General features: G+C 40.3%; 1 protein-coding gene across 1 annotated transcript; it reads left to right on the top strand.

Annotated features, from left to right (window-relative positions):
• Positions 1-1,190: 1,190 nt before the first annotated feature.
• EOGT (EGF domain specific O-linked N-acetylglucosamine transferase) lies at positions 1,191-20,592 on the top strand. Its single transcript, XM_069865519.1, has 16 exons — positions 1,191-1,390; positions 2,964-3,193; positions 4,139-4,239; positions 4,803-4,911; positions 5,003-5,097; positions 6,171-6,275; positions 7,632-7,738; positions 9,424-9,527; positions 11,384-11,476; positions 12,240-12,311; positions 12,849-12,935; positions 14,042-14,110; positions 15,388-15,449; positions 16,945-17,064; positions 17,942-18,044; positions 18,403-20,592. Exons 2-16 carry the CDS (start codon positions 2,984-2,986, stop codon positions 18,547-18,549), a joined length of 1,584 nt encoding a protein of 527 aa, XP_069721620.1. The 5' UTR covers positions 1,191-1,390; positions 2,964-2,983; the 3' UTR covers positions 18,550-20,592.
• The last annotated feature ends 1,097 nt before the right edge of the window (positions 20,593-21,689 follow it).

Raw genomic sequence — 21,689 nt, 5'->3', positions numbered from 1 at the left:
GTATGATCTGTGCTGAATAGATGTCTCCTGTAATCGCCAGTTTGGAGTTTTCTGCCTATCTCAAAGGCAAGGTCAAGCAGAGAGCTGGAGCCAGCTCCAAATTAGGAAGAGTTTTGACTGTTGTGAAGTTTCATAACAACATTAAAATTCAACCCTGCAAAGTAGTAAGATTTCTGAGAGAAATATATGCCTGTAAGTGGGAAACGTATCTGTCCCCAGCTTTTGTCAAGCACAGGTTGGATGGGGATTGGAGCAACCAGACCCAGTGGGAGAGGTTCCTGCCCACGGCAGGGGGCTAGAACTGGATAGGCTTTAAGGTCCCTTCCAACTCAAAGCATTTTATCATTCTGTGATGCTTAATGCTTCCTCAGGCTGCTTAACCGTCTGGGGGCACAAGTCCTGTCTGGAGCACAAGTGAACAGCAGGGTGAGTACGGGGACTCTCCCCCTTTCCTCTCGAGACCCCACCTGGAAGCTCCAAAGGGACTTCAGAGCAGCTTCCAGTACTGAGAGGGCTACAGGAAAGCTGCGGAGGGCCTTTTTACAAGGGCACAGAATCATAGAATAGTGGGACCTTAAAGATCATCCAGTTCCAACCCCCCTGCCATGGGCAGGGACACGTCCCACTGGATCAGGCTGCCTAAAGCCCATCCAACCTGGCCTTGAACACCCTCAGGGATGAGGCGGCCACAGCTTCTCTGGGCAACCTGTTCTAGTGTCTCACCACCCTCATCGTTAAGAAATTCCTCCTTATGTCTAGTCTAAGCCTGCCCCTCCTCATTTTATACCCATTCCCCTGATCCTACCACCGCAAGCCTTTGTCAACAGCCCCTCCCCAGGTTTCTTGTAGCCCCTTCAGGTACTGGAAGGTCGCTCTAAGGTCTCCTCGGCGCCTTCTCTTCTCCAGGCTGAACACCCCCGGCCTCTCTCGCCGCGCTAGGCCGCGGGGAACGCCTTTAACTCGGGGCAGCCTCCCACGAGCCGTGAGGCAGCCTCGCTGCCGGTGCGGGGCGGCGGCAGGAAAAGCCGCTTCCTCCCCCTTTCCCCGCGGCTCCCGGCGCTTCCGGCGCCCGGAGGAAGCGGCGCCCCGGGCAGGTGCCGCGGCTCCTCCCGCGGGGCGGGGCCGGCTCCGCCGGGGCCATGGGCTGGGGCGCTGCCGCGCGGCCGGGACGGCGCCGCGGAGCCCGTGCCCGGAGGGGTCGGCGCCGCCCCGGGGATGCTGCGAGGCTGGGCTCGTCGCGCTCGAAGCTTTCTGCCAAGCGGGGCTGGGTTGTGAGCGAGCCTCCCAGGGCAGGAGGGGTTTAACTCCGCTCCCTCCGCGCTCGCCCGCTCCCTCCTCAGCGGGTTTGCTCGCCTGGGAAATCCGAAGCGGTTCTGCTCAAGCTGAACAGGTAAAACTGCTTGGGTGGTAGGAATACTGCCGAGGGCTTCGCCTGCAAGCAGCTCTGCGGGTTTTCATAGAATCCTAGAATGGTTTGGGCTGGAAGGGACCTAAAAGATTGTAGAATCTTAGAACGGTTTGGGCTGGAAGGGACCTTAAAGAGTCATAGAATAGTTGGGGCTGGAAGGAACCTAAAAGATCCAAAAATCGTAGAATGGTTTGGCCTAGAAGGGACCTAAAAGATCATAGAATAGTTTGGGCTGGAAGGGACCTAAAAGATAAAAAAAATAGAGAATGGTTTGGGCTCTAAGGGACCTAAAAGATCCAAAAATTATAGAATGGTTTGGGCTGGAAGGGACCTTAAAGATTGTAGAATCTTAGAACGGTTTGGGCTGGAAGGGACCTAAAAGATCAAAAAAATAGAGAATGGTTTGGGCTCTAAGGGACCTAAAAGATCCAAAAATTATAGAACGGTTTGGGCTGGAAGGGACCTAAAAGATCAAAAACATAGAGAATGGTTTGGGCTCTAAGGGACCTAAAAGATCAAAAAAAATATAGAATGGTTTGGGCTCTAAGGGACCTAAAAGATCAAAAAAATATAGAATGGTTTGGGCTCTAAGGGACCTAAAAGATCAAAATTATAGAGAATGGTTTGGGCTGTAAGGGATCTAAAAGATCCAAAAATTATGGAATGGTTTGGACTGGAAGGGACCTAAAAGATCAAAAAAATAGAGAATGGTTTGAGCTCTAAGGGACGTAAAAGATCCAAAAATTATAGAATGGTTTGGGCTCTAAGGGACCTTAAAGCTCATCCAGTTCCAACCCCGCAGCCGTGGGCAGGGACACCTCCCGCTGGAGCAGGCTGCTCAGAGCCCCATCCAAATGATAATGCCGAAAAAAAGATGTTTTAGATACAGACTGTTTCCCCCTCTGCCCGTTCAGAAGCTTAATGTCTCAAAGCAGGGGTGGTTGGTGAGGTTGTGTTGCCAGAAGGGAATCCATCCTGCTGTAGAGAGCGTAGGATGCGTGTGCCTGGAGAGCCTGTAACTCAGTGTTCAAAGTTTCTTTAACATGTTGTTAACCGCTAAAAACAAGCGTCTTGAAGCAGACTCGACTATTTATGACTGCAGTTTTCCCTCAGCTAATGATTAGTTTCTTTTGAGGTGGAGAAGGTGTTGTTTTTATTCTTACTTTTAAATGAAAATTCATCCTGCCCCCTCTCCCCAGTACTTCTAAATTTTCTTCCCACTCTCTGGATGTTACGTGTGCTATACTTAGTTTCCACATTTGAGCTCTTGGGACCTCTTGGGATTTTCCTCAAGTAAACACACCCATTTCAGTCTGACTGTGAGTTGGAAGTGTGTAATAACCCTCAATGACTAATGATTCGCAGATAATCCTGATGTTGCACAGTCTAGTCTCTTAGTAAAAGTTTACTTTTTATAGGAAGATGGACCCAATCCAGGAATAGAAGTACAAATTCTTTGAGTGTATGACTGACTTTGGCTGAGTATTTTCTAGAGTGCTTGAAGTGTGCTGTGCTGCAGAAATGTTAAGTACCTTTTTTTCTTTTATTCCGTAAGTACGGAACTTGCAGGTTGCCATGTTCATGTTGGTTGCATTTGGATTGTTACTGCAAGAAATTCTGGCTAATTCCCAAGCTGAAAATCTTTCTGAATTAATAAACATTCCAGAAGAGCCATTATATAGCTACAAAGCTATCAACTTGCCAGATGAGCATATTCCCTACTTTCTGCACAACAACGAGCATATTGCTGGCATCTGTAAGCAGGACTCCCGTTGCCCATATAAAGTAGGTTTGCTTTTGTTTGTTTATTTGTTCAAATGTAACGTTGGGGTGGTTTATCCTTGGAGTCATAGCAGTTCAAGGAGATGGTGAGTTGGTCTCCTTGCCAGTGAGTGAGTTTCACTGGGAATTGGAATTGTTGCTTTTGAAGTAGTTGTACAGGACTCTTCCTGAATCTGATGGTGTCGCAATACTGCATTTTTAATACACTGTTTTGCAAGATTTTTACACTGCACCCCCTTTTAATTGTTACAGAAAGGAAATCATGATCTTAATTGTATTAACTTTTCACCTGTGTGAAAGCTGTTAGAACTAATTACAGTTTGTAATTTCCAGGCCTGTGATTTTTAGTCTGCTGTAGGACTTTTGTGGAAGTGCCGAGAGTATAGGCAAATCACAGAAGTCCTGAATTGATCTTACCCTGTGGTTGCATGTAATTAATTCTCCTGAAACATGGACAGTGAACCTGAGGATCTGGGCTCCTTCTGGCTCTGGAGCAATTCTAGTGTCTCAGGCTGGAGCTGCTTGGGAGAGCTGGGGGCTGGGAGCTGTGCTGCCCCTCTTCTGCCTTTCTGCAGCGCAACCAGTATTTCTAGATTTGCCTGGGGAGCAGTGATATACTCTGTCTAGAGCTCTGATCACTGTGCTTTAGCTTTGTTATCCATATCTGTCAGTGAGGTGAAAATTCTCGTATGGTCAGGAAAAGTGATTGTCCCAAAACAGACACGTTAAAGACAAGGATAATGTTGCTGTGCACGTGTGTCATCTTTGGAGCCTCTGTTATGCATAAAGAATCTGAGTGTTCTTTCTGAAACTTCATTTGAAAGTAGATCAAACTGAAAGCCTTTAACACAAAACTTATTAGCGGAGATAGTTTATAAGCTGACAACTAACTTAAGTCATTTCCCAGTTTGCTGTTGCATAATCTGATTCAGTTATTCTGTGTTACAGAAATACTTGAAGAAACTAAAATCCTGCTGGGGTTATGAGAAAACTTGCAAATCAGATTACAGATTCAGTTACCCTGTGTGTGATTATGTTGAAACTGGATGGTAAGTTTCATTTTCAATGTATAAAGTACAGTTTATTAGAAAAAGAGCATAATGTTCATTTTCATGTAGCTGTAAAATTATCCTTCAAACTCTAAATATACAATAATGTTGATTCCTTATGAAGATACATGTATAAATGTGTGTATTGATAGATAACATATGTCTTTCAACATGATTTAAAAAACCCCAAGTTTTTAAAGAGGAAAATACTACTTGAAATACTTCCTGCCACAATGTTTTCATTATTCTGATTTAGCCTTGAATTCAGATTCCTAAAATAACTCTGGATTTCCTTTCTTAGCTTTAAAAACAGAGGAAAAAATGTTTAAAAAATGTGTACCCTTTTACGGGAGAATAGCTTTAAATTGTCATTGATGTTTTCCTTTATGTGCAGCTGATAAGTTGCTTCCTGTTTTGCATCTTAAATGTCGATGAAGTAACTGGCTAGCCCTTCTGTTCTGCTTTGAGGAAAAGATGTTATCTGTTGATGTTATTGCTAGAAGTAAGCAATGGACCTTGATTTTTTTTTTTTTTTTGGTTGTTCTTTCTCCTTCCTGCATCAGGGCAAATGACATTGAGACAGCACAACAGATATTCTGGAAACAAGCTGATTTTGGTTACATTCGAGAGAGGCTCAATGAAATGAAAACACATTGTAAGCCTGCAGCAGCGGTAGGTATTTCATATAGATAGGATGCTTTCCACTTGTTTTTAAGCATAGTTTTTGTTATTGATGAAATTCTACTTGCTCTTTTCTCAACAGGGGGATTCCTCTCTGACCTGTTCTCGGTACCTTCAGCATTGCAAAGCAACAAACTTGTACATCGATTTACGAACTGTAAAGAGAAACCATGACAGGTCTCTGATTTGCATATGTTATGGTAAAGCTAAGGGATGGCAGGGAAAAGGACTTCAGAATTTGTCTGAGAAAGCTGGAGGGCTTGTTGCCATGGGCTGTTTTTATTGCTGAAGTCCTGTTGAGGTCTACACCCCTTGATTACTGTCTGTTGCTGTCAGCAGTACAGGTTATTTAAAAACCTAAGCTCTTAATTCTATGGAATGATAATGGGTGATTGAAATCCTCTCTCTGAGGGAATAGTTTTCTGTGTTTTCAGTCTTTCTTGATCAGGTGATGTGCAAAGTAGAGTTGTTTTTGTATGAGGCACCAAGAAGGTCTTTCCTATGGTAGGTTTTCTGACTTTGTCAAAAGCAGGAATTGCGTTTTTAGATACAATAAGACTGAAGGACCACCCACATCCCAAATTAAAATGCTGCCTGTTAGAAAACTGGGTGAAGAACCCATACCACTGATGCTAGTGTTGCTCATTTTTCCTTCTGCCTTATCTTTGAAGTCAATGTCTTGGGCACATGACTTGAAAAGAACTGGTTCATGACTGTGGTGCTGATACCCTTCAGAATGAATTTTGTCATCATCTCAGCCTATCCTGAAAGCTAATTTAGGCTGCTCTTTTAGTTGACAGTTTTTAATTAAGCCCATTCTTGCACCTGACTCTTCACATGTTGTATAAAATTCTAGGATAAGTAACTTGGTTGTGAAATCTGAGATTTCAGTGAGAACTTGCTATTAAAAAACAAAACCAGCCAAATAATGCTGCTACTGTAAGTAATCATGAAGCAAAATCTAATTAAATTACTCATTTGACTATGCAAAAATTATTCCTAGTAACATTTCTAGGTGGATTGTTGCTGTATCCTAAATTGATGTGTATAGCTTGAAGGATACCTTATCTTTATTTGGGAATTGTAGGAAAAGTGATTTATGCTGAAGAAAATACTCTGGTTTTCTATACCTATGAGGTACCTTGCTGCATTGAGACTAACTGGCACTGGCTTGAGTATGCAGTCACGATTGCAGAGCACTTGTAGCACCGTTACACAAAAGCTGACGGACTTTTACTAATTTGCATCAGATTCAAAGAAGACTTTTTCCAGAAGGGAGAAATTGGAGGTCATTGCACCCTTGATGTTAAAGCATTTTTGGCTGAAGGTCAGCGCAAGAGCCCTCTGCAGTCTTGGTAAGAATCACTTGTCAAGGTTGCTTCCAAATTATAGTTCTTTTTTACTTTTTCATTGGCATTAGCAGCTGTCTGTAGGGGATTTCATACTGGGGAAATAGTTCTTACTTTCTGTGGTCAATTTGAGAGTTCATATTAGGTACCGTTGGTAATTACATCTATGCAGAATATTCTGAACTATGCTATGTGCAATTTGTCCTCCCCAATTTACAGCAGCAAAAGATCTGAAAACATCTTGTAATTTGAAGTTCTAATGTTCAGGTGTTTTCTGTACAAGGTGCTAGTTCTATGCCTGATCTGCATGTTGAAGGAGACAATTGTTTTGTTGTGAAATGCCTTGAAATTTGCATTTGTGCCTTAGTTCACACAGTCCCTGGTGATGTTGGGGCCAATGCAGTACCTGATCTGGGTATATATTAATGTTGTGATGTTCTCAGGGAACCTGTTTGGAATGTGAAATGGAAAACAGTCTGCAGGCTGAGTAGGAACTGCAGAGGATGCTTTGTGGTAGTTGGTTGAGCATCACAGGTTGCGTGTTAGCACTTTAAAGCTGCATTGCCGCTTAACTGATGAAACTTGAAGGAATTTGAGCTCTGCCAGGGGAGATTTCAGGCTGGACATCAGAAAACAATTTTTCACAGAAAGGGTCATTGGGCACTGGAACAAGCTGCGCAGGGAGGTGACTGAATCACCATCCCTGGAGGTATTTAAGAGACAGGTGGATGAGGTGCTGAGGGACATGGTTTAGTGATTGATAGGAATGGTTGGACTTGATGATCCTGTAGCTCTTTTCCAACCTAGTGATTCTGTGATTATGGTCCATATAAGGATTAATTTTTATGCTTCTCTCGTGTTTTCCTTTTTTCCTCATTTTGCATTGGTGGTCAGTTTCAGTTAAGAATGGCTGCAGAGAAGGAGAAGGCTTTTTCTTGCCTGCCTGCTATTGTCATTTCAACTGCTCATCCTTATTTAGATCCAGGAATAATAAATATTGCATTATTCTGACCAAAGCATGAAGATTTTGCTGAAATGTCTTGGGCAATGCAGATCAAGTTGGATAGACCCACAGATCTAGTCCCTAGGGCTCTTTGTTACTTCTCTACTGCCTTGATTTGTAGATCAAAGGTGCTGTTCACTGTGGAGATCAAAGGCAGTGTTTAACCTCCTGAAGCTCATAACCTGAGGAACCTTCCATTACGATTTCAAATAATTTTAATTGTCAGATTCTATCAGTTTTCATCAGTCCTGTTAAATCAAATGGACTGGATGAAGAATTATTACATTTTAGATGTATGAAATACATTTGTTTAAGTATGTTAATGACAAAGCGTGTTCTGTGTGATTGAACCTTTGTAGGTTTGCAGAACTCCAGACATTTACTGCGTTAGACTTCAGGCCCCTAGAAGATAAGAAGTGTGACATTGTTATTGAAAAGCCAACATACTTCATGAAATTAGATGCAGGTAATTGGTATCTTCAATTTCTTTTGTCTTGCAGTACTGCAGTAAAAAGACCCCATGTTCAATTTGCCCATCATGTTGTGACTGTGTGATTGTCCGTCTTACTTGTAACACATTTTTATTTTTGAAAAATGAAATGATTTCTTAATTCCTTTTTCCTGTAGTTCAATTGATGAACTTGGAAACTTAGCTTTAAATCCTCACGCTTTGCCACTGATAGTAAATAAATTGGAAAACCATTCCTGCCACTTCTTTTGCACAGTCACTGGCTCTTGACTGTGTTTTGACAGAGTCTTTGACTTCATGCCAAAGACTGTTCTGTACAGTGTCTTTGATTTTGACTGTGTTTCTGAATGATGGTTTTCGTACCATGAAACACAAGATATGGATATATGTGCCTCGCAGTATGTGTTTGGTAACTGAGGGTTCTACGCATGTTGAATGATATGGAAGGGGAAGTAGAGGAAGTAGTATTCAAAGACAAAGGTCAAGGGAATAAGTTTTGTTAGTTGATTAAAATGCTTCCCTTCCCCCCCCGGAAAGCTAAAGTTTCCAAATTAGGTGAAAAGCCACTACAGGAAGAAATTAGCTATCTCTTTACAGAGGGCTGTGGTGAATGCTGTGCAACGCTATACTAAAATCTATGAGAGAAGCAGCACCCAAGCATCTTTAGGAATCAAGCCAGTAGTATCTGACACTTTTTGAAGTTCACCAACACTTTTGATCATGTGGCATATTGCAGAGGAATGTGAATGGCAGAGGGTGTTCAGATTGTAGACCCAAACAAGCTGCTGTGGGGTAAGCAGTGGTTTGAACTGGATAGTTACCCGCTGTGTTCTGAGACTGTGAGGTACTGCTGCTGTAAACTGGATTGCCCCTCTTCCCCTGCAGGCCAGTGTCTTATATTTTAAGCAGGGTTGTGGCAAGCACCTGAACAGCTACTGTGGAAGAATTGCTGTGCTATCAGTTTATTTCTTTGAGCAGGGTAGCCTGGCTGTGGGAGATGATGTTATCCAGCCCCTTTTGTTTTAGGGGAGGCAGGTGAACGTTGCTACTTGAGCAGCATAGGGAGCCCAGCAGCTCTTTGCTATCCTGGCAACTCGGGGCTGAGTGCATTTGGTCCTAAAACTGGGGTCTGGCCTTCACTAGCAAGAAAACAGGACTGCGTTGCCTCCATTGTTCATGATAGTTTTTTTTATGCACCATGTCCTAAGGTATTAACTTAAGAAACCAAGAATGAACAAGAATTCTCTGAGAAAAAACACCTGAGGAATTACTTGGGCTTTGGCTCATGTACAAGTACAAGTTCTGTCTTGTAGTCCTGCAGACAGAGCTTCCCTTAACTTTAATAAAGTAAAATTAAGATCAGTGCCAAAGGCCTGTTTTCAGTGTTGCCTTTATGTCTAACTAGCTATTGTTGAAGCAGTGGTTGCTTTCATGTACTTCAGAAAGCTGCTGTGGATTGTAATGAGAAATAGCTTGTGAAACTTACCTCTTTCTTATGCTGACTTTTAGCTGCTCTTCTAATTTCTCTGAACTTTGCAAAACATGCTTTACTAAAGATTTCGTACTTTGATTCCTTCCCTTTTAAATGTTTGCTTTTTTAAGGGTGTATAAGGAAAAAAAAGTATGAATCAATGAAGTGGAGCGAGCGATGTGGTATTTACTAACAATTCTTTCTTTCTCAGGTGTTAATATGTACCATCACTTCTGTGATTTTGTCAATCTTTATATTACCCAGCATATTAATAATTCCTTCAGTACCGATGTCAACATAGTCATGTGGGACACTGTAAGTCTGCTGTGCTTTTACCTTATTTATAATGGGTTGTATTTCTGCTTTATAGAGACTCTGAAGCTTTTAGTAGCCCATTCCTCGCTTTCTTGTGGGCTTAGGTATGTAGAACTGATCAGGTTTGGAAAAAAGGAGACCCTTTTTTTCTAGTTACCTTACAGCTTGAAAGCTGAAATAAGCATGCCTGCCAGTAGCAAGTTCTTCAGAAGTTATACAGGGACTTGTTAACCCGGCTCTGATGACTTTCTGGAAGGATCAGGTGTGTCACACAGCACTGTAAATTACTTTGAAAAGCTGCTCTTTTTCTTACATCACATCATTGAATTAAATGAATTAAATGAATCAAATTAATCAAATGAATAAAACGAATCTTTCAAATGTATCATTCAAAGTAAGTACTATCACAGTGTTGTCATTTTAAATAAGTCAGCTGCTCAGGCTGCTTGAGTTCAGTGCCATCGTACAGCCAGACGATGGCACCAACTAGCTGCTGCTGAACTGTCTATGCTGATCAAAAGATGAACTTGAGTTTATTATCCATTCTCTTTTTTTTTTTTCTTGATGTAATTAGATTTGGCCATACTTTCTAGTTGCTGTAGAATCAGTGCACTGTTCTTATTTAACAGTAATGCCCTTAAATGTAGGTTAAACAAAGCAGAAAATGAGTAGGAAATCCACTGGGTGTTGATTTGCAGGCTGTGTCTACAAATGTAGAAAAACAATGTTTATAAGGCACTTTTAAGGCGAGAGAGAGGGTTGGAAAGTGGCACTTACAGCTTTGAAGATCGGTTCTCTACTTCTAATCTGGAAGAGCTGGTTTTGTAATACAGATGGCCAGAAAGTAATATGGATTGTAAAATTCATTAAAGATTAATGGCAGAAGAAGGGGAAGGAAGCGTCTCTTTAGCTGAAGGATATCTGATGCGCTTTAGGTTCTTTTACATTTCACTAGATTCCTGTTCTCTTCTACAGTCATTTGTAGTCTTATTCTCAAATTTCTTGTTATTTCCACATAACTTTCCAAGCAGCCTGAACAAGCTTCAGAGTTGAAAGGAAGCTTTAAGCGAGAATCTGTACGAGGGCTACTGAGGTCACATTTAATTGCATTCAGACAGCAAGAGGTTGTGACTTTTAGCCATGAGATGTGTAGGAAATGTTACAAATTTAAGGGTGAGAGCCCCTGCTGCTAGGCCAGTGTTGTAGCAGGTAGATGGTTCTTAAAAGGTTTGACAGCATTGCTGCCAAAAGGGAAGTTTTATACTGCCCTGTGGAGAAACTTTGTAGTAGGTTGCCAAATTTATGCAAACCAGTTTCCTGGCTGTTTTTTTCCATCAAACCAGATCATTGCCTCCCATTTGTGATACGAGGGACCATCCCAAAACAGAGGCAAACGTGAAACAGGCTTGGTGTGACTTTTTACTTCAAACGCTACTGGTGTGCTTGAATTCCCAGGTGGTTTTTTAGTCTCAGGAGTTGTGGTTCATGCCTTTTACCATCCCTATGTTTCTGGTACTTGAAATTTAACCTGTTTTCTGTTGTCTCTGAGGAAGGTTAGGTTTCCTTCTAACTCAGAAATTATGATTGTTACTGAAGAACTTGTCTAGATAGTTAATTTTTAATAGAACAGTTCTATAAATTAGCAATCTGACAGATAATTTGAGTGCCATTGTAAACAGAGGATTCTGTGTTCTGTAATGTCTGCATCCTGTGCTGGCCTCTCTTAAGTCCCATGGTGGTCATGCACACATAAACTGCATGTTAAAACTCATATATATAAGTTTAAATCATGATGAGAGTTTTTACGTGTATTTATGTAAGCTTTATGTCCTTGTGCTTTTTTCCTTTACTCCTAGAGCTCATATGGCTATGGTGACCTGTTCAGTGAGACATGGAAGGCATTTACTGACTATGAAATCATACACCTGAAAACTTTTGACTCTAAAAGGGTATGGGACTTTATATTTCATTTTAATTTGTAGTTACTAGGTAGGAAATACGACATCTTCTCAAACTACTTGTGTATATAGGTGTTTCAGAGGAATACATTAATGCTTTGTGGTTATGTTTAATTTGTGTAATATGAGTATTTCTACCTTGCAAAAAGAGACAGAGCTGTAACCTAATTCTGTGGCATGTCTATGCTTTATATAGGTGGCCCTAACTTCTGTGTAATAGGAAAGGCGATATGCATGTATTGGTTTCACTTCTGCAGGACCTACTATTGAATTAAAGGGTTTTCAAATGATACTGTCTTTTTAAGTATCCTGTTCGCTCCTGAGGTGTTTGTCTTCCCTTGCAACTATTAATATACCTGCTAGTTATCATTCAAAAGAGTTTTCCTCTGACCAAAAATGTTCCCATTTGTTCAGAGCTCATTTAAGTCTCTTTGATTCTTTAAAGGCTGTTTTAGACTCTCTATTCTTTAACAGGTTTTCTTCTATTTAGCTCATGTTTGTTCTGGTTTGGGCTGGATTTTTTTTTTTTTTAAACCTCATCCTACACTTGCATCTGCATGTCCCGAGTGAGAGACTCTTTTGGGATCAGGATTGTCTTTGTTCTATTCATTTGCACAGTCAAGGAAGTGAGGATGTTCTTGACAGGGGCATGTAATTGCTAGCTCATTATAAGCAATGATCCTGCTGAATGAGCACAAGATGTGCCAGTGGAAGGTAGCAGTGCAGTGTAACTTCTTGTGATCTTTCTTTGCAGGTATGCTTTAAAGAAGCAGTCTTCTCATTACTGCCTCGAATGCGATATGGCTTGTTCTATAACACTCCATTGGTGAGTTCTTTTTATCCATCCACTGTGTGAACTAGATGCATGTGTGACAGTGTAAAATCTGAGCTAATGAATCTCTTAAATATCTAGCTGAGTTGTCATTAAATGTATTTAATTGAAGGGCTTTGCAACTCCAAATGAAATAGGCTTCCCTAAAGATTAGACTTTTGAAGTTGCTTTATCTGGTTTATAGTAACTGGTTGTGTGCAGTCTTCATTGTCACAGCTCATGAGATGCCTGTTATCCCTCCTTAGTAGGAGGGCACTGTGGAGTTGCTGGTATTTTTGCAGAGCACAAGAGCTTGTACACTGACAGACTTCCCGGAAGCTTTAGCTCATGCATGGAGGCTGTAACTCTGTAGAGAGAGTTGTATTTCTTTCTAAATGAAAGTACCACTTGTGTTGCAGTGAATAGTGACATGTTTTGTGTGGTGCATGATACTGGGCTTTTGTTCTACAAGAACAGCAAAAGGCTGGTCACAAAGAGAGGTTTTCTGAGCAAAATAACTTTTTGTGTTAACAACTGCTTTCTTAATTTCAGATCTCTGGCTGTCATGGTACAGGGCTGTTTAGAGCATTTTCTCAGCATGTATTACACAGACTGAATATCACACAAGAAGGACCCAAGGTATGATAATTGAATAATAAAGTTGTAATATGGAGCTATAATATGGAGAAACATTATTAGCAAGCTGGACCCAGTGGGAAATAAGGGCATATTGTCCTTTTCTGTGATGTTCAGGATTTTATTCCAGTAAATCAGCCTGTTTTATAAAGGCCTTCAGCAAACCTTTGTGTATGATTGTAAAAGCTGCCGTCGTGTCTTATTTCCATAGGAGAGACTTTAGAAACATCCTCCTTCCAACCCTAGGATCTTGTCCCCGTCTCCATTCTCTGTGCTTAAGGCCTTTGTGTCCTTCCTCAGTTAAACAAGAAACATGGGGTATGGTCTCTCCTGGAGGATGCTGACTAGGTGCTGCCTTTGAGTCCTGCAGAGGGGATCCCACAGCGTGATGCAGTGAGCTTGGTTTTATTGATCCTCATCTGTTCTGTTGAGCTCAGACCGGAGGAGGAAATGATTTAGTCTGGTCCTTCCAGTTGTGGCCTGGTACCATCTGTCTGGCCTTGGGCTTCTCTGTTGTACACACTTGTTGTAGTTTTTGCAGATGGTTGCAACAGCTGCATGGACGGATACAGCAGTTCTGGGCTCTGAAGTACTTGCTAGAGTAGCCTGCGTATTGTTGCTGAGGGGCACACATTCAAAGCACTGCACAAGCATTTAGTTATGATCCTCCTGCTGACACTAATGGGAGTCATGCAGTTAAATCTCTTTATTTCACTTGGAACACTTACCCTTGTGAGTCCAATTAATTTAAAGACGTAAAAGGAGGAGCTGTTATAGAAGTAAAATATTTTTTTCCAAGGATCTTGTGCACGAGCCATCCTGAAAGCTGCTTTCAAAAACTGCATAATACAAAGGCTTTTTTGTACTGAATAAAATAAATCTTTCAGAAAATGTTTTATTTTTTGTTAATAGTCAGACTTCCACCAAGTTTTTGACACTTTTAATCTGTTGGAAAATGTGATGTGAATTTTAAGGTGGTTACATCATCTGTTTCATGGGAAGGGAACATGTTTAGTTGCTCTAATTGCCAAAAGTAAACATGGAAGTGTTTGGGATATTTTTGTAAGGTCTACCTCATAGCTAACACACTGCTGCTTCTTTCTTTTTAGGATGGGAAAATTCGAGTCACGATACTTGCACGCAGTACAGATTACCGGAAAATATTAAACCAGAATGAGGTGTGGTCCTTTTTTACTTCTAAAACAAATTTATCAGAAGTTCAGTTTTTCTCACTGAATTGATTTTTATTTTTTGTAGTGCAGCCAAGGCATCTATCTGCTAGCAAATCTTGGACAAATACGTTCAGTGCTAATATAAATGTCTTCTAATATGTCTTGTAGCCAGTCTCTATTTCTGTACACCAGACACTGAGCCTTGCTGCCCTTTTTAAATATCCAATGGAATGCTACAGATGTAATACTAAAAGTATTTCCTCTTAACAGACACAGAGCTTCTGATCTGCTGAAAGCAAAATGATTTAATTTTATCTCTTTTATTTTAGTATCTCCAGTGTTGAAGACTCTAACAAAAACCTTTGTTGTGCCTGCAGATTAAAATGCATAAGCTATTGTGTCTTAGTGTGTGCATTCAAAACTTAATGAATTTTCGTTTTCACATTTTCAAATCGTGCAACTTAGTAGACTTACAGTGTAGCTTCTCTTGGGGTAAAATGATAATATCTAATGTTTTCATACCTGACTTCATTCTTAGCTGTTAGCGCCTAACAGAAACGAGTTGGCATTATCATCCCCACCTTGTGTGTGGGGAAACTGAGGATTGTCTGATGCAGTAGCTCAATACCAGAATTGACAGAGCGCAGATGGCTAGATTTGTACCTTATCTGCTAGGCTGTGCACCTACCCTGCCACATGTATTGTGTTTTCTGCTAATGAATGCATGGCAGAAAGGGAAGTGTTAATCTTATCTTTACTATACTTCTGTAAAAGAAAATACTTGACTCTTTCTCTGCCTGCTCCTGACTATGGATTGAGGCCCTAGAAAAAGCCCTTTTAAGTTAGAAGCCCAGACTCTAACTGTATTTCAATTATGTCAGTAAGAGTCTGATCTAGAAAGGTGCTCTTGAAAATCCTTCTAGGAACTGATTTGCTTCTTTAGGTGTTGGCATATCTTTTGGAAGTCGAACCGCATTTTCCCCCCCTTCCTAACAAAACATTTGAGAATTTTAGGATTGGGTCCTGGAGCATGCATACAATAGTCTCTGTGAGAGTGCAGAAGAGCTGAGTTTCTTCGAAGGGTTGCTCTGCCCAGAAACAACATGTGTATCTTAGGTGGGAAGGCACAAAAGGAGGGGAACTGCTCCTTTATATGGCAGTGGCACTAAGTTTAGTCTCATCGTAATTCCCTGGTGGGGGAGTGTGTAAAATGGTCTGGAGCACAGGAGATGATTTAAGTGAAGGAGAATACTGAATCATTGTCTTTTTACTCTCCTCCTTAGCTTGTGAATGCTTTGAAAACAGTATCGGCGTTGGAGGTCAAAGTGGTAGACTACAAATACAAGTACGTAAGTTAAAAGAAACTAGTGTGATCTTATGCTGCCTGTCATTGGTGAAAGCTGTGTACAGGCACAGCTGTGAATGGAGTCAGCAGGCTCAGGTTAAAGCTACTGTATGATGAGCAAGTTTTGAAATCGCTTTTCTTTGTTTCCTCCTCTCTCTGCAACACAGCTGTGTTCCTATCACCCTTTAGGATTTGTTGATGCTCTGCAGTAACTGTGGGTCAACAAGGATTTCTCTTGTATGATGCCTAGTGTCTTATTTTACTTGACCCTTTGTTTAGTAATGAACTTATTTGCTCAGCTTATTTGCTGCTCTGGTGGCCCCTGAAGACACTGCTTGGCATCAGTCTGTGGTGCCCCGAAGTGGTAAGGTATTGTTGCAGTAAGAAATGGCTTAAAGAACAAGTTCCCAAGTGGTATATGCCTGGGCCAAATGGCAGCAGTTCCCACCTGCTCCAGTGCTGTCAAGGATCATGCAGGAAAAGTGAGAAACTGAAGCAGCACTGAGATCAGTGTTTTAGCCAAAGCAGAGACAGTGTGAGGAAGTCAAGAGTTGCTTCCAGTTCCCCTGTCAATGAAAGCACTTGAGCAGTCCAGTGACAGAAAAGCGGGTAGCTGCCCTTCAGAGGCCTTACAGACCATCCCACTGAAAGCGTGGCCAAACTGTGTGTAGTACCATTCAGCATTACAAGTTTCCACAGCTATCCTGCAGCATCCCTGTCATCAGTTAGAAGGGTTTCCCCGGTGTCTGCCCTCACAGCAGTTTAAGCTTTTTTGTTGTGGCTTAAGTAAGTTTCTTACTGTTCTCTTCCAAGTGGTCAGAGAGGGCATTCTCTTCCTTTTTCGTGAGTGAACTGTTTGTACACAAATGAAGCCTGTTGTAATTTCCCTTTCCAGTTGTCTGTCTTCAATTAAGTAGCTTTAGTCCACTCTTGCCTTGTGTGCTCAGGGAACACCTGGTTATTTAAAGACAATACTTCCTTTGACTGTAAGCTCCAAATAAAAGGAGAGAGTGACAGTTCCAGTAGCTGAAGAAAGCCTGGTCTCCTTATTCCTACCTGATTCCTTATCCCTATGTTTAGGTTGGAAATCCACATCTCTAGGCAGGAATTATATACTTCTGCATTACCTTAAATACATTTTAGGTCTTATATGGTGGTTTGTTTTTTATTTTTTTAAAAAAAAGGAGGTGATACAAGTTTTTTGTGAAATGCAAGTGAAAAAACCCCAAACTTACAGAAAGTTAAAGTTGTTAAAAAAAAATCAGATTTTCTTTGAACAGACTCTTGTGGAGTTTTGAAATTTATCTCCATTTCTTTTAATTCCATGCTGAGTTATTGCTGGCTGCAGCATTTGTGATTCATAGTATTGTTCCTTGAAAAATCAATTCTCTCTTTCAGTATTCCCTTAAGTTAATTTTGTGCTTTCTACATGTAACTAATTCTTGCTGAGATGGATAGACATGCCAGATCACTGATTTTGTTGTGTTGTCTGCAGGGAACTTGAATTTTCAGAGCAATTGAGAATTACGCACAACTCTGATATATTCATTGGGATGCATGGAGCTGGACTTACCCATTTACTCTTCCTACCGGACTGGGCTGTTGTTTTTGAACTGTAAGTCTGTATTTCATTCTTTCCTCTCTCTTACATGCACAACTACTAATGTCTGGTCTTGAGTGTTAATGAGACACTCTCCCTTGCTAGCGTTTGACTGTGAGTGTTTGTCTTGCATCCTCATCTAGACTTTGTTTCTGGCAGTCTCTTCTTCTGGGAATTGAAAGTGAGGAAGCTTTCATTATAAAACAGTGCAACTGTATCGTACAAGTTTAGCCTGTGATTTCATAAGATTCTGTGGTATAAATAAAACACAGCCTGGTCAACAATCGCTTGGGGAAAATGGTATAAGAAGAGAAAATGTCACTGGTCAGATTCTGCCTGGTGAGTTTGAGATCTAATGGTGTTTTGGTTATCCAGGCAATTGGTTGCAGATGCATGTCCAGGGTGTTAAAGTTTCCCCAGAAGGTTATTTATATATTCCTTTCTGTGCTTAGGACACAAGCACCAGTTTGCTGGCTGAGCTCAGCTGTGTGTCTTTCTGTTTTACCGAAATTTCTCTAGAAACTTCCTTTTGAATGTACTTTGTCACAAAGTAGGGTTGTAAATGGACACTCCAGTTTTATAGAATTCAACAAAAATGCAGCGCGCTTCTCAGGAGATCTCAAACTCACCAGACGAGTTCAGAATTCAAGGGTTTTTACATGTCCAAGAGCTACTGCAGCTGGGCAGGAACATGTCTGGCATGCAGATATGCCTCAAACTGTCTCCTAGGCCACATCTTAAGAACAGCTGGTAGCCCTTGTTGTTTACAGTGGAGTAGAGTTTGTCCATGGACAACAAACATCTTGGACTGGAGTTTTTGTTTTCCCTTTTCACACCAGTAAACATGAACATGGTCTCTGTAGGTAAACATGATTTTTCTGCTTGTCCCTAGATACAATTGTGAAGATGAACGATGTTATCTGGATTTGGCAAGGCTGAGGGGCATCCACTACATCACGTGGCGGAAAAGGAATAAAGTGTTCCCTCAAGATCAGGTAATGATGGCCACTACTGGAAAGGTGGGGTGCTGTAACTTGAAGCATTTAAAGGTTGGCTTGCTTTACTGATCTATGTTCAGGTATTTGAATTATCATTTTAATTAACTTCCCTGTTGGGATTAAGAAATTGTTTGATATTAGTAGCTGAGGAGGAAGAGAAATGAAATGAATTGGCTGTTAATCCAAGCCATCCATAGCATTGCTGTTGTGCAGTTACTTTGACTCTTTTGTCTCAGAGCAGATCGGTGAATTAGAAATTATAAATTAAATTGCAGATACTTAGGTTTTTTCCTTGCTTTTTGAATGGAGGATATATATATATTTATTTCTAAAAGGCTTCATTTCGTTCTTCTAGGGACACCACCCAACACTGGGAGAACATCCAAAATTTACGAACTACTCCTTTGATGTGGAAGAATTTATGTACTTGGTGCTTCTGGCTGCAAATCATGTCTCACAGCATTCCAAGTGGCCGTTTAGGGTAAAACATGATGAATTCTGAATTAGACTTCTGACTGAAATATTATTTTTAAATAATGCTCCGTAAAAATACTGTAACAACATAAAGCAAAGTGCTGGTGTGAAATACATAAACCTCTATGAGGGAAAGAACCCATTATTAACTTGTCAAGCCATTTTTTAGCACCATACTTTATCTTTATAATACTGCTCTTTAATTCTGGGCGTTTTTGATACATAAAAAGGACTTTTTCAGAACTTGTATTGGTTTTTGCACTGTGTTTTTGCATTCTAAATTCTGAAATACTTGTCTTTATACAAAGATATGTCCATCCATTTCATGTAAGATTTTCTGTGGTAGATATAAATTTTGTGATAATTTATGCCTACTATTGTCATGAGGACATCCTAGAAGGTGGGGAGTGTTACAGGTTTGGTTCTCGGAATAGTCTCTGGGAATGAACTAGGTTTGTCAGTGTTCCTTGGTTCCTCTTTTTAAGAAGCTGGATGCTTTTATACTGAATGCTTTTATACTTTTATTCCTGTTCCTGTAAGTAAAAAACATGAGTAGGAATTGCTCTCTATAGTAAGACACTGCACAGTGTGTCATTTGCAGTTGATTCACACAATACGGTGGTTCCAGGGTAACTTGTCAGTTCCTTTCCGTCACCATCCATGTAATTGCTATGCTTGTCCCTGTGTTGTTTCTAGGTCTGAAGATCTTTCTTTGTGAAACAGTGGTTGTAAGAATGAAGTGGTTAAGCAATCTTTAATTTCTGTTGTTTGATTCAATATATGCTGCAGAGTTGTTTTTTTTTTATTTCAAAATTTCAAGTTAGAGAGCAGTGTCTTATGTTTTTGCATTTGAATGTAAAATGTGAGTCTTCTCCCTGTAGTTTTAAATGCTAAAATACAACAGGCCTGCTCAAGTAGGTTTAGTCAGTCTTCTGTCTCAAAGCCTGTAAATCTTCTACAAAACTTCAGTTAATGGAGGTTTCCAACTTTTCCACATAAAGTGACACTCTGCAGTGGGAAACCTGAGGAAATTGGAATAAAACTCGTGTCCTTTTCTGGGTGCTAAAGGGAATGGGAGAATGGACTTTGCTTTTTTTTTTTTTTTTTTTTCCTTAAGAGAACTAATAAGATGTATAGCTGAAGCTGAAAGGAAATTAAGTCATGGGGAATATTGTTCTTAGAGTCATTCAACACCTAATTTATTCATATTCTTACTTTCTCAAAATATTGAAGAGTCAATGTAGAAAACCTGAAAATCCTTCCAAAGCTAGTAGCTTACTTCACTATTTACAGAGATGGAAGTATAAAGCAAAGCAGAGTTCTTTAGGAAATTTCCTGCAGAGCTAGCATGTTGGTGCTAGTGGGGAAAGAAAAAGGGAGTGGTTCTTTTGTTTTAAGTGGGGCCAGAAGGATGTGTGGAAGAATTGAGTTCAGTGAGATAAAAACCAGAGTTCTGTGTTAAATTATGGATTTCTTTGGGAATGTAGACTTGCAGTGTAATCATATGGTCTCGGTGGCTTGGAGCAAAGCATACATTTGTATGCAAAAGCAAGACAGTTACAGTAAATGTAAACATTTCACTGGTATAATTGTAACTGTTATTGACTTCCATTCTCCAACAGTCATAGGCAATTTCACAGAGTGTAGGTACATTTACTGCCCTGCCTATACTGGTAAAGATGAGTTACTGTAAGCATCGTTTTCGTATAGATCTCTGGTGGCCTCAAGCAGTGCATAAGAAAAGATAGATATAGCTGGTAACACAAGATATATTAAGGTATCTGGTGCAATTCCTAGCATTGTGTATTGTTTTACTGATGAATAAAACTGTTTTACTTTAAAGAACCATCGAAGCAAAATTGCACTTCTTGACGTAAGGGGAAAAAAATATATCCCTTGAGAAATACTATTTCCTGTATATTTGTGTGTGTGTGTGTGTTTTACCTTGTGGGATATTTAAAGGAAAAAAAAGTATGAACTTAAGTCAGTAAAATGTCTGAGTTCGAATGAAACCAACTTGAAATAAAGATGACATTTAACTATGTACTATGCAGATGCTTGATTTTTTTTTTGATTTAATAAAAAAACTTTTTAATTCATAAACCCTAGTGTGAAATTTTTGGTCATTGTTTGTCGAGTTTTTAGAGGCAAATGTTTTAAATACTATTAATTGCATAAAGTCACATGTCTCTGCTTTCTCCTTCCATGACAACCTGATGTTCTGAGGTCCAAACTGGTGGTCAGGTTTATTTATCTGGGATCATTCCAAGATAATGCTATCACCTCACACTGATGGCTTTGTTGCCTGGTATTTTACAATTGATTTGTGGAAAATAGTTGTATATGTTCAGCTTTCTGCAGTGCAGATGATTCTGTTGAAGCCTATGTGTGAGTGCAGGCATGTACTTGAATCTGCTTGAAGCAGCTAATGAAGAGCTCCTCTTTCAAGCTCTCTTAGGACTCACTAAAACAAATGGTTGAACATATGCCTGAATGTGTGGAGGACCTAATCCAAGGGCAAAATACCCTGCCAACATTCACCAGTTTCAGCAAATTTGAGTGCGGCATTTGCAGTTGATAGCCAACATATTCTTCAGCCTTTATGGCTTCATATTACTGGGATGAAAATACTATTTTGGTTGATTTGCTTTACAAAAAGTTGCAAAGTTATAATATCTTGGCAGCAGAGCGAAAAGAGAAAGTAAGTCTGGGCCATCTTGGTCTGCCTTGAAATTGTAATTTAAGGGAATCCATGAGACTTTTGGGCCATTTGTTCTTTAGTCATGATATAGCTCTGGATTGTATTTTCCTACCAGACTATAGAAATCTTGTTCCTTGCCACTTCTGATTTTTTTGTTTTTGTTCTTGCTTGAAGTCAGTGCTAACTGGCATATTGGCATCAGCTTGGTGAATTTAGTTTTTGGACTTAATGAACATTGTCACTCCTGAATGTTTATAGGATTGCCTGTGTTTTATGTACAATGTAAACAGGGAGCTGGATTTGAAATAAAGAATAACTTATGGTTGCACACAGTGTCTTTCCTTTTTATGTTAGAAGTCTTCAAGATGTGTTTTCAGTTTTTTAATTCGTGAAGTTCTGTGGAGGATGGGTAAGTGTGAGAAATGGTTTGTGATGGGGAGATACCCAATCACAATTATTAATCATAA

This window comes from Phaenicophaeus curvirostris, chromosome 11 (assembly GCF_032191515.1).
Source record: "Phaenicophaeus curvirostris isolate KB17595 chromosome 11, BPBGC_Pcur_1.0, whole genome shotgun sequence".
NCBI classification, from domain to species: Eukaryota; Metazoa; Chordata; class Aves; order Cuculiformes; family Cuculidae; genus Phaenicophaeus; species Phaenicophaeus curvirostris.
The sequence above is the reverse complement of the archived record's forward strand: the minus strand, read 5'-3'. Positions and strand labels throughout refer to the sequence as shown.

What these genes read in the sequence shown, in the direction of transcription:
- EOGT (XM_069865519.1), top strand. Translation starts at nt 2,984, where the DNA reads ATGTTCATGTTGGTTGCATTTGGATTGTTACTGCAAGAAATTCTGGCT. An exon ending in AAATATTAAACCAGAATGAG is followed by an intron (nt 14,111 to 15,387) that starts GTGTGGTCCTTT and finishes TCTCCTCCTTAG; the next exon opens with CTTGTGAATGCTTTGAAAAC. An exon ending in TGGGCTGTTGTTTTTGAACT is followed by an intron (nt 17,065 to 17,941) that starts GTAAGTCTGTAT and finishes GCTTGTCCCTAG; the next exon opens with ATACAATTGTGAAGATGAAC.